This window comes from Nelumbo nucifera, chromosome 7 (genome assembly GCF_055504915.1).
Source record: "Nelumbo nucifera cultivar China Antique chromosome 7, China Antique-T2T, whole genome shotgun sequence".
In the NCBI taxonomy this organism is placed as follows: Eukaryota; Viridiplantae; Streptophyta; class Magnoliopsida; order Proteales; family Nelumbonaceae; genus Nelumbo; species Nelumbo nucifera.
Genome location: NC_142655.1, coordinates 25543939 through 25556615, shown reverse-complemented (window position 1 = coordinate 25556615; position 12677 = coordinate 25543939). Strand labels below are relative to the sequence as shown.

At 38.2% G+C, this 12677-nt stretch overlaps 1 protein-coding gene across 1 annotated transcript; it reads right to left on the bottom strand.

Annotated features, from left to right (window-relative positions):
• Positions 1 to 5941: 5941 nt before the first annotated feature.
• LOC148790307 (uncharacterized) lies at positions 5942 to 7639 on the bottom strand. Its single transcript, XM_088892255.1, has 3 exons — positions 6973 to 7639; positions 6161 to 6885; positions 5942 to 6112 (listed from the first exon to the last, which is right to left on the bottom strand). Exons 1-3 carry the CDS (start codon positions 7637 to 7639, stop codon positions 5942 to 5944), a joined length of 1563 nt encoding a protein of 520 aa, XP_088748381.1.
• Positions 7640 to 12677: the final 5038 nt, after the last annotated feature.

Below are 12677 nucleotides of genomic sequence, written 5' to 3'. Positions count from 1 at the left end.
TAATACAATACTTTTTCTAGCAACATTAATAATTCTTCTCAAAGGTGGGGAGAACCGATAGTAAGGCTCAAAAATCGCATCTCGCTTGGACTAATTATCCAATTTACATGCCAATCGAACCACCACTCAATTGGTGAAGGTGTGGCATTTGAGGCCAACAAACACTCCCCACCATCTTGTCATAAGAAATGGACAAGGAAAAAGAAGGAACAAACATGAAAACAATATTACCACCCCATTGCACTATGCATGCCTAAGATTGCATTTCTAAAAAGAATGAGCATTTGGCATGTGCAGCTAACAAGGTGGTCTGGTCGTGCTCCCATGTTCCTACGTGTTCATAACGTGTTAGGACTTGAGACAAAAACAGCATAGTTTGGATGAACTGCACACAGAATTGACACAAGTCTCCATCACTAACTACAAAGGCAAAGCATCTAGAAAGCAGTATTAGGGGACAAATAATAACTTGCTTGATTAGGTAAACTTAAAGCTTATATTAATTTACCTTCCAGATGTTCGAATAATTAACACAGAAAGATAGAAATAGAACTAAGAATTTTATCCTTTCATAAACTAAACCTAACCAGATCTGTGGAGCCAATAGTAGTGATTATCGTACACAGATGACAAAAACCTAACCACACAAGCTCCCTTACTTTAATCAATCTTTACCAAACAAGGGATTTATTAAATTTCACAGTGAGAGAGATGGGGTTTTTAATCTCGTAAAGATGCATCCATGTGCAATCAACTTTATGTGCAACTACCTTTCTGGAGATGGCAATGACAATACTCAGCAGTCAGCACCACGGCGGACAGATAAAGTTGGTAGGCCAAGCTTTTTAGTACAGCCGACCGACCAACTGTGACAAAGTTAGGGCCGGATTTCGATTTCATCCATCCACCATCCTAATTCCCCCTGCATTTTCATACCCAAATCGAGTTTTATATTATTAATTTTGGGTAAATTATAGATTATTATCCTGTATTTTTGGGATAGTGGCAGTTACCCTTTGAACTTTCAGATTTCCATAAAGACCCTTTTTATTAGCTTTCCATCAATTAATTTTGAAAAAGATTCTTATGTAAGTGTTTAAACATTTTATCTTCAAACTGTCTTTTTTTCAGCAATTATCTAAAAGAAGTGTTGGGGTTCAGTTTAGTTTTTTTTTTCTTTCAATTTTCATTTGTTATTGGTTTAGTTGATATTAATTGTATTGTATTGCAATCATGGTTCAAAATATCTATACATCTGTGTGTTTTTTTAAGTTTTTTTTTTAATATAAAAAAGGGTTCCTGAAAGCACCTGTAAATAGGTGTATCAGTCCCTGAATGTTACATTAGGATGTATCATATTGATATTTTGAATTTTAGTTGCAACTCCAGATTTTTATAGAAGTGTCTCGGTCTTTTTTATGCACTTTCTATTTTGTAGAAATTTCTGAAGTGGGTATTTTGGTAGATTAATTTCTTCCATCACTCAACTTAACGGACAAGGGGTCTTTATTGGAACCTAAAAGTTCAAAACGGTATTTATAGAAAAATGAAAATTCAGGAAATACAGGTTAATTAATAAGTTGTAATTTACCCATTAATTAATCCTGCTATTTTTAATTTCCCACCTCCCAATCGGAATTTTCTCCCCAGACCCGTTTCTATGACAGCCTGATACTACTCTATCCTGTATTGTGACTCATAATTGGGTCCATTTCTTCCTTAATTAAGTCGTAAAGCTTCTTTTTCTTTATTTTTTTTTTCCATTTTGTGAAGAAAGAAAAGGAAGAACGAAAAAAAGAAAAAAGTTAGTGGAATCCTTAATGGCATACACATGAACAAGAACAACCAGTCCAAACGTGTTTGATAAAAATGTATAGTTTAATGGCGACAGACAAAGGCGATCCATTGAGTTGAGACTAAAGCTAAGTGGCTCCCAAGTATTTGTGTACATTGCGTGCCTGTAATGAGCCCACCGGCCACCGCCACGAGGGGTGGTGGAGCGGAGTATCTGGTTTCTGTCTACATCCTCCAGATTCTGCTTTTTGAAAATCTAATATCGTACGTACGAGTCAAAACTGCTTTTCAATTCTTGCTTCTCTAATAAAACTGAAAATGCAGTGGAAAGTATGAATTCAGTCCTTTCCTGCACCTTTCAAGAAAGAAGAAAAAAGAAAAAGCAGAATGATCTGTGGTTGTATATCAAAGTGCCACTATATATTAGTGGCACTGCGTGTAACCCACATATCTCGTCGATGAGCGACCAAAGTAATAAAGATTAAAGGAGCTCATGCAGTGTGTTGGCTGCTGATGATAGGGATCTGGCCTATGGCCCATGGCCCATGGGAGAGATTCTCTTATTAAGGGTTGATAACTGATACGTGCTCTCAACAATCTCTGCTCGGCCTTCCTTAACTATAAACTTTAATTTCTGGGTTTAATTGGGCCGGCAGTCTTGTAGGATGGGCCCCAGCAGGGTCCCCCTACATAACATGGTTGCACTGTTCGCCTCATTTGTTGTGGTGGTTTGGGTCCACCCGTTCTGAGAAAAGCCAATAAAGAGAAAAATGCCAAGGAATATAACGAATCAAGACCCCTCTGTACCTAGGAAGATTGCTTCTCCTAGAGGTTTAGACTTTGAAGAGTGCTTTAATGTTGTCAAAGGGTGAATTCATCATCCAAAATCCATCTGATCAATGTGTACATCGGGATGGGAGAATTTATCACGAGTGAATACGCTAGTATTTTATACACATAGGGCCCACATGGGACCTATACTTTATATGTATAGAACACTGGTGTGTGATTGTCCTGCGGGTTGTGCATGACTTTGTCTCTAACCAATGTAGACTCCATCAATATCATCAAGTATAGGGGATGAATGTAAATGGTAAATTAATTAGTTTAAAAGTCCATTAAATTGAGAAAAAAAAATTGGCTGTCGACATCAACAGCCTGTGATGTCCACAGAGCTCTCCCTGCATGACACACTAGTCCATACAAACTCCAAACCTCTATGTAAGTTGTAAGTTTGTAATTGTATTATTACACTAATAGTGCCGGAGGCATGGTTGTATAAACTAACGTGTCACATAGAGGAGAGCCCATGGACAGCATAGGCTGTCGAATGCGGAGGAATAAAGCTCTCCCCTGAACCTGTGCTCATCAAGAAGATTTATATAAATTTATGTAAGAACTTCCTAATTGAGTCAAGTAGGGAGTTTTCTCATACATTAATCATACTTATACCACTTAAATGCATGATAAGGCCAATCTTATGTTTCCATCAACTAAGAATACCCTTGGGAAGTTGGGATTGGCTATTTATTCAAGGGGTAACTTGAGTTCAGTCCATGATGCAGCTCAGGTTGTGAAGCACTCCGAGAACTGCTGGATTATCTTGCAAGTATAGTTAGCACAAGAAAATCACACGACCAGAGATAATGAAAGAAAGAAAGGAATGAGAGAATGTAGATGTATAATTTCTATCCCCATTCAACTTAGTACAAGAGCTTTATAACAGTTTGTCCAACCGCCAGCTCAACTAACTACCAGTTCACTCATGCCAACTAATATAACAAACATAATTGTCTAACATCCCAACTAATATAACAAACATAACTGCCAGCTCACTCATGCTAACTAATATAACAAACATAATTGTCTAACATCCCAACTAATATAACAAACATAACTGCCAGCAGAATTTCCCGCCACTTTCTATGCTACATCAAATCCCCCCCCCCCCTTAAGAACCTTTGTCCTCAAAGGTCAAAACCAGCATACTTCTTGTAGAGATCATAATAGAACTCCCAAGTGGCAGCTTCAGGAAGGCAATTATGCCATTTGACCAGGACCTTTGCAGTAGCCCCCTTCCCCCCGCTTGACCATCTGACGATCAAGAATAGCTTCAGGGACTTTTGGGGCATTGGAAGGAACCCTGAAAGGAGACAAATCAGAAGCAGCAACAACCGAATAATCCTTCTTGAGCTGGGATACATGAAACACATTATGAATCTGAGCTCCAGTAGGCAATTCGAGCTTGTAGGCAACAACACCTATCTTGTCAAGGATTTTATAGGGGCCATAATACTTGGGACTGAGTTTATGATTTGAGCGATCAGCAACGGTGCTTTGGCGATATGGTTGCAACTTAAGGAATACCATATCCCCAATATTGAAGCTCCTTTCACTCCGATGTCGGTTTGCCAATTGTGCCATCCTATTTTGAGCTCTCTACAAATGAAATTTAAGAGATTTCATCATGTTTTCTCGCTAGAGAAGACTGCGATCAACCTCAACACTTTTAGACTCCCCTGGCAAATAAGGCAGATGCAGAGGAGGGGGTTGCCCGTATAAGATCTCATATGGAGTCGAACCAGCAGAGGTATGGAAGGTGGTATTATACCACCACTCAGCAAGAGGAAGCCATTTACTCCATGAAGCAGGCTAATCATGACACATACAACGAAGATATGTTTCGAGACAGCGATTGGCAACTTCCGTTTGGCTGTCCATTTGAGGATGATATGCCGAGGAATGGAGTAATTCAACACCTTGCAATTTAAACAACTCAGTCCAAACTTCAGAGAGGAACACCGGATCCCTATCAGAGACAATGGTATCCGACAACCCATAGAGCTTAAAGACCTCATTAAGATAAAGTTGAGCTACCTGCAGGGTTGTATATGGATGTCGTAAAGCCATAAAGTGGCCAGCTTTGCTTAAGCGATCAACTACCACAAAAATAACATCCTTCCCAAAAGAAGTAGGCAACCCCTCAATAAAGTCCATCAATATTGCAGACCAAACTTTATCAGGGATAGGTAAGGGCTGCAGTAGACCAGGATAGGCTGAGGAATCATATTTGCATGTTTGACATGTACTACAGGACCGTATGTATCAGTGGACATCCTTAGACATTCCCTTCCAATAAAACAGTGACTTAACCCTCTGCAAAGTTGATGTATGCCCAGAGTGACCTCCAAATGGTGAATCATGCATCCATTTAAGAAAAGACTGCTTAAGAGCAGCAGAAGACCCCACAACCATTTTCCTTTTTCTGCGCAACTGGCCATTACTCCAAGTATAATGAGGGTGAGTTGTTGGATTTTGTTGAAGCTCAAGGATCAATTTCTACAAAGCTGAGTCAGTATGCCAAGCCTGCTGCAACTGTTGATACAAGTCTGCATCTAGTGCACTCAAGGCCAATAACAGAAGCTTTGAAGATTGCAACCTGGAAAGAGCATCTATTGCCTTATTTTCCTGCCCTTTTGTGTACTGAATTTCAAAGTCATAGCCCATTAGTTTTACCATTATCTCCTACTGTGCTGGAGTAGAAATTTTCTGCTCCAACAAATATTTGATGCTCTTTTGATCCGTCCTTATAATAAAATGTCTATTCAGTAAGTATGTACTCCATTTTTGGACTGCAAACAAGACAGCTAGCAACTCTCTTTCATATACTGATTTTGCTTGATGCAAAGGACTGAGGGTGCGACTTATATAAGAAATAGGATGATTATCTTGCATAAGAACTGCACTAATACCCACACCTAAAGCATCAGTCTCAATGAAAAAAGTCTTGGAAAAATCAGGAAGACCTAGGACTGGGGCAGAGCAAAGAGTGTCCTTCAATTGATCAAAAGCCCCTTCATGTGTCTTAAAAGTTGTATTGAATACATCTTCCTTATGCATTCGAAGTTGGTGGTAACCAGATCTTAAATCCAGTTTTGTAAATACACTAGCGCCAGATAGCTCATCCAAGAGATCATCCAAAAGTGGGATGGGGAACCTATCCTTCACAGTTCTATTGTTTAATTCCCTGTAATATATACAAAGGCGCCATGAACCATCTTTCTTTCCCACTAGAACAACAGGAGAAGCATAAGGACTTACACTAGGTTGTATAATACCTTTCTCCAACATTTCATTTACCAACTTCTCAATAATATTTTTTCTGTAAAGATGGGTACTTGTATGGCCTCTTATTGACAAGGAGAGCCCCAGGTTCAATTGGGATCTTGTGATCAAAGCCTTCTCTGTAAGGGGGCAGGCCGACCGGTTCTTCAAATACAATGAGTACTTGTCCAAGAGCTTGCTGCTTCAGGTATGGCTGCATTATTCAGAGTAATAAAGAACAGAGATTTAGCTATTGTTTTGCCATCAGCTGCTCTTCAATATTGTAGAGTAATATTGCATCAACATCCTCTTCAATATTGCAGAGTTGCAACAAGGCTAATTGTTCTCCTTGCAGCAGTGATTTAGCTATTCTTTTGCCATCAACTACTCTTAGTTTATTAGTGGTAGCTCCTCTAACAACATGCTTCTTCCCATCAACCCTAAATTCCATTCTCAATTGTTGGAAATCCCAAACTATAGGTCCTAAGGTTGACAACCACTGAATTCCCAGTACCACATCACAGAATCCTAGAAGTAAGACCATGCAATCTGCTACAAAAGTGGTGCCTTGTATCTGCCAACTAAATCCTTTACAGAGGGTTGATGTATACACTTTATTACCATAAGCTACTGATACAACCATTGGCTTAGTGGTCTCCACTTTACACCCCAACTTCTTCACAACTTGCTCATCCACAAAGTTATGTGTACTACTACTATCAATCAAAATTTGTAGAGGTCGTTTCTTGTGATACCCAGTCACCCTCATAGTCTGAAAATGTGAGTTTCCTATAATCGCATTCATCGATATGTAAAGCTCAACAGGGGGTTCTTCTTCCTTACATTCTTCTGTAGTGTCATCTTCATCCTCATCATCATTTAGTTCCACAACATATAATTGGGCTCTCTTGTGTTTCAGTTGGTGTCCTGGTGTAAATGGTTCATCATAGAACATACACAACCCTTTAGCTCTTCTATCAGCCATTTCTACAGTTGAATACACCGTAGGTGGCTTGTCCAAGATAGGTATTCCCTAAATCTTGAGAGGAATAGATGGTGGGTTTTTAATAGTACCTTGTTTAGATGTCTGATTATTACTCATAGCCTTTGGATACACATTCTTGATTTGAGAAATATACTTCGACTGCTTGTACTTTTGCGCAGATTCAAATAACTTTGCTAAGTTGGCAGCATGCTGAATAGTCGTGGGATGAAACATTCTCACATGCATCTGTGTTTCATATTCTAACCCGGTAATGAAGCAACTGATTTTATATTCTTCAATCAATTCCACCCTGGTCAAGATGTTCTCAAACTGCTCCATATACTCAACAACAGAGCTTGATTGTTTGAGCGACATTAATTCTGACATCGGATCATCAAAGGCAGGACCGAACCTACTCGCGATGGCCTTAGCATAATCCTCCCAATTCATGGGGTTATTAGTGAGTCTAGACTTCATCAAAGCATGATGCCATTGCAGTGATTTACCTTCCAAATGGATCACTGCCAATTTGACTTTAGCAGCAGATGAAGTGTTATCCAAAGAGAAGAATTGGTCACATTTGTAAAGCCAATCCTTCACATGGTCTCCATTGAATTTCGGGAAATCTACCTTAGTAACCCTCGTGGAGAAGGAGGAATCAGAAAGAGAATTACCATCTCCACCATTTCTTGGGTGTCCTCTCCCTGACGTCCCCCCTGTCTGCTCATGCCTTGCTTGCTGATTAACCAGTGCCATTATCATATCCTTTAGCCCAGCGATGGATTGATCCAATCGAGCATTAGTTTCATTCAACTTCCTTGTTAAAACTGCCTCTACTTCTCGAATGGAGGTTTGTTGTCATGTCGATTCAGCCATTATCCAAAATCAGAACAAGCTCTGATACCAATGATGCAGCTCAGGTTGTGAAGCACTCCAAGAACTGTTGGATTATCCTGCAGGTATGGTTAGCACAAGAAAACCACACGAACAGAGATAATGGAAGAAAGAAGTCAAGTAAGAAAGAAGGGAATGAGAGAATGTAGATGTATAATTTCTGTCCCCATTCAACTTAGTACAAGAGCTTTATAACAGTTCGTCCAACCGCTAGCTCAACTAATTGCCAGCTCACTCATGCCAACTAATATAACAAACATAATTGTCTAACATCCCAACTAATATAACAAACATAACTGCCAGCTCACTCATGCTAACTAATATAACAAACATAACTGTCTAACATCCCAACTAATATAACAAACATAACTGCCAGCAGAATTTCCCGCCACTTTCTATGCTACATCAGTCCACCTCAGAATTTATAATGCGATTGAATAGTTTGGGTTAGTGTCAAGGGGAAAGATTCCTAATTCACGAGGAATACTAGTAGAGGGTGGAGATAAATACATTTGAGAAATTAATTTATGAATTCTGAGATGGAATAGACTATAAAAAGGCCTTTATTCAATTCTCTCTTCACACAAGTTCCCATCTATGTGAGAAAATTTTTACTCCTATGCAAGCATCCTTTATAATAGACTCAATCGATACATTCTCATATTGCATCGACCCTTGCACTCCAAATCCTCTGTTGGCCCAATTATATCATACCAATTCATTGAGTAGTTAGTGGATATAGAAATAACCATTAATACTTGAATTCTGGAAGAGCTTTGACCATCACAACCTCCGATGAATTTTGATGAATATCACCTAAACTTTAATCACTTGGCATAATATCATTGGATCAGTAAAGGATTTGGAGCCTATTTTGCAAAACAGGATTCATATAACTCTAAATAATCCTATCTAGATATGATCCATTTACAAACCTAGACCTCTCAAGAAAAAACCATTATTGAAGGAGTTCAAATCAGCCCCCACAAAATTTCCCCCCAGAATGTCCCACAGCATATCTCCACCATATATTGGGAACATCTTCCGATGATGACATCTTCATTTTTGGTGTGTCACCAGGAGATGTTCTCAATACACGACAGGGATATGCTGTAGGACGTTGTGGGGAGCTGATTTGATCTCTTATTGAAGGATGTTTGAATGTGATGGTAATATAAAAACCACTTTTCAGGATATTAGGCTCAGTTTCGAAAGAATATAAATACAAATATATAGAGCGCAAATATATATAAAATACGAGGTTTTATGCTCTGCATATTTTTTTTTATATTCTTACCAAACTGAGCCTTAGGGAGGCCAGGCATATTTTCAATAAGTCACAAACATAAACAAAAACTACCAACTCGTTGGTATTGGTAGGATGCTTCATTGTACTGGAGACCTGGGATCAAATTTCATTACCGGGGTGGGGTGGTACAAGAAATGCTCCACATCTGTGGCGAGATTGGTATGAGGAGCACTTTGTGATGAGCAAATTTGGATTATAAGGGTATGTGGGATGGGCTACCTGTTGGTTGTATAACCCATAAAAGAAAGGATAAAAAGAAACTATGGTGAGGAGAATAATACCCTTGTATATCATTTATGTATATTTTTCAAACACAATTCTGCAGTTAATGATTTCATATTGAACACATCACTCAGTATAGTTCTTCTGGGTAGTCTCTGTTTGCCACAACGCTTTCACAAAAGACGTGCAACACTTTAGTGTGGTTGCATGTCATTCTCCAAGTATGAATTATCATTTATTTGATTTTCTGCTTGTTTCAATAAATTCATTGAAGATAATCCTAAAAATTTCTCCTATTTGTCTTTTATACGGTGTCCAATTGATCTCTAGCCATACACCCTATTGTCGCTTCTCCATGTTGTCCCACTGACGATCTATCAAAGTTGATCCTGAATGGATGGGAGGCTTCTGCCACACCATGATGGTTTCTTTTCAATTGTTTATGTCTTTGGCCATTCCATCAAGGGATCAGATTGTTCTCACTTCTCAGCTAATTTCTCGAACATCTTGTGGGCGAGTGATGCTACAACTTTTGCTGGTTTTGGACCTGATCATGAAATACATAGCCAATAATGGAACTCATTTACACTTCGGCCCAATACCCAAGTCTAGTCTGGACCACCACTTTTGCTTGAATGCCATCGGGCTGGACCAAATGACCTCATGCCTAGTCTACCACTTAGTGGGTTGAGTGTTTCACAACTGGGCCCTGCTTCATAAGTGTTTCGTTTCACTTGTTTTTTTTGAAAAAGTGAAAAATCCAAAAAGAATTGAGATGCAGGTTGAACGATGGAGCGTTTTAAAGTAATTTGGCTTATTATTATAATATACTAGTAATGAAGTACGGAGAAGTTAATTTATGATTTATATCATGGTTTTCAAAATTGGATCGGATCAGACGGTCGGACTAGGAATTGATAAAACTGGAATTTTGCCAAAAACGTTGATTTGGTCAGCAAACCATTGACCGGGTGGTTAAATCGTTCAACGATTTTGACTATTTTTTATTTTTTTTATTCTTTAAATTATTTTATTTTTTTATCAGAATGGGTCGTCTGTTTGGTTCGAACGGTCGGACCATTCGACTTGAGAACCAGACCCCTGACCGGTTCATTGTCCAATTTGGTTTTAAAAACCTTGATTTCTATTAACATTTTTTTATTACTGTTTATAAATTGCTATTTTTTTTTAAGGCAAAACACCATGCATCTGTTTGGCATCGATGCCATTGCTCCAGAAAATGATGACACATCAGCACCACGTAAAAAAAAAACGGTGCTCCAGGAAACACTTGTTTGTTTGGAATCGTTTTCATAAAAAATGGTGCTCCAAGCCATGCCTTGGAAATCGGAAAAGCATGGCTTGGAGCAACTCCAAATTTGGCATTTCCTAGAACTGCAATTCGTTGCTGCCAACAAGGACATGAGGTGGCAATGATAGGGACATGACATGGCACTAGATAATAACTATCAGTGCTGAAAACGTTTCCTGGAGCATTGGTGTCAAACAAAAAATGGTGTTGTTTCTCTAGGAAATGTCCTACCAGGTAGCAATGTTTCCAAACAAAAAAAAAATAGAGACACCATTTTCTTAGAAAACAGTGCTTCCAACCCACACATCAGCAGCACCATATGTAGCATTGATGCCAAACATATACCGTATTTCATTCAACTATGAAACTTGTATGAATGCAAGGCAATTGTCATAGTACAAAGCAAGAAAGCACAAAAACATTGTATGAAAACAAAGAAGTGGTAACAATCAAGCGAGAATATAAATCTCTAGAAAGAACAAAATACTCACAATGGATAAAGGACAAAATGAAGAAAGTTTTGCAATAGACAAATGGTGAGGCAGAATCACTAACAAAAGAGATAAATGAGTGTATCCCCAACCACCGAAAGAGGGATAAATATAATCGTGATTCGCCTTAAAACTTTAATAATCCGTAACCATAACTGCCGGAACTTTAACTACTAAACTGGAAGTTTAATAGGCTAGAACCATAACCGTCGGAATTGTTATCGTCGAAACTGGAACCAACTAGAATTTTAACCACCCGGAAAATGTAATCGTTGGAATTGTTATCACCGAAAGTGGAACCAACTAGATCTTTAACCACTTGGAATTGAAATTGCCAGAATTGTTATCGTCGAAACTGGAACCAACTAGAATTTTAACCACCTGGAAAATGTAATCGTTGGAATTGTTATCACCGAAAGTGGAACCAACTAGATCTTTAACCACTTGGAATTGAAATTGCCGGAATTGTTATCGACAAAAGTGGAACCAACTGGAACTTTAACCACTCGGAACTGAAACTTCAGAAATTGTTATCGCCGGAACTGGAACGTTAACCATCCGGAACTGTAAGTGCCGATGGAATAAAATAAGGGAACATTTACTGGCAGTGAAAATCAAAGTAGCGATTAAGGTCACCACCCAACACTCCACCTCCTGTACTAAAATTCCAGCAAAAAAGAACAAAAGAAAAATCAAAAAAAAGAAAAAAAGAAAAAGGAGAAGCGAAAGAGAGTTGAGGATTGGACTTAGTTAATCAAGAAGAAGAAAGAGAAGTGAGGGAAAGGGAGAAGGGAAGAAGAAAACAAAGAAGAAAGGGAGAGAGAGGGAAGAAGAGCCTAGGGACAACCCTAAGATGAAGACTTTCTTAGATAAGAGAGAGAGAACCTCTCGAACCCTAGAGATGGACTCTTCCTAGAAGAAAGAGACTCTCCCGATAAGAGAGAGACCCATATGTCAAACCCGTAAATTAACATAAATTGACCTTTATATGTCAAACCCGTATAGTCTACGGGTCCATATAAATTGACCCTTATATGTCAAACCTGTAAAATTATACGAGTCATTAAGTTCAACTTAAACCGTTTATTACTTTAATTTAATCATTCATATTATTATTACTATTATTAATTTATTTTAGTATTTAATTTAAATTTTTTGTTATATAGTAATAATATTAACTAAATTTGTAATTATTTAAATATTTACTTAAAATATTTTTTCTAACCAAATATAATTATTATATAATGGATTTGTTAATTCATATTTTGCATTTACAAATAAACATTAATGATTTAAGGTTTAATTACTCTATTCAGTAATTATTATTGGCCCACTTTGAATAAACATTAATGGTATTATTAAGATTATTAATTAAGGTTTAATTACATTTATCTTTGAGCAGGTACAACCGTACAAATTATAATTTTGTTAACTTATGATGATATGGGGCCCACTATTCAAAGTTGCACCATTGTTTTCTCGACCATTGCTCAACCACCGCTGAGTGCGGTACTTGACCACCAGCGCCATAAACAACCTCGTATGACCTTCCTGGTCACCGGCCGA

What these genes read in the sequence shown, in the direction of transcription:
- LOC148790307 (XM_088892255.1), bottom strand. Translation starts at nt 7,639, where the DNA reads ATGGCACTGGTTAATCAGCAAGCAAGGCATGAGCAGACAGGGGGGACG. An exon ending in TAATCAGACATCTAAACAAG is followed by an intron (nt 6,886 to 6,972) that starts GTACTATTAAAA and finishes ATTCAACTGTAG; the next exon opens with AAATGGCTGATAGAAGAGCT. An exon ending in ATATTGAAGAGCAGCTGATG is followed by an intron (nt 6,113 to 6,160) that starts GCAAAACAATAG and finishes TGAATAATGCAG; the next exon opens with CCATACCTGAAGCAGCAAGC.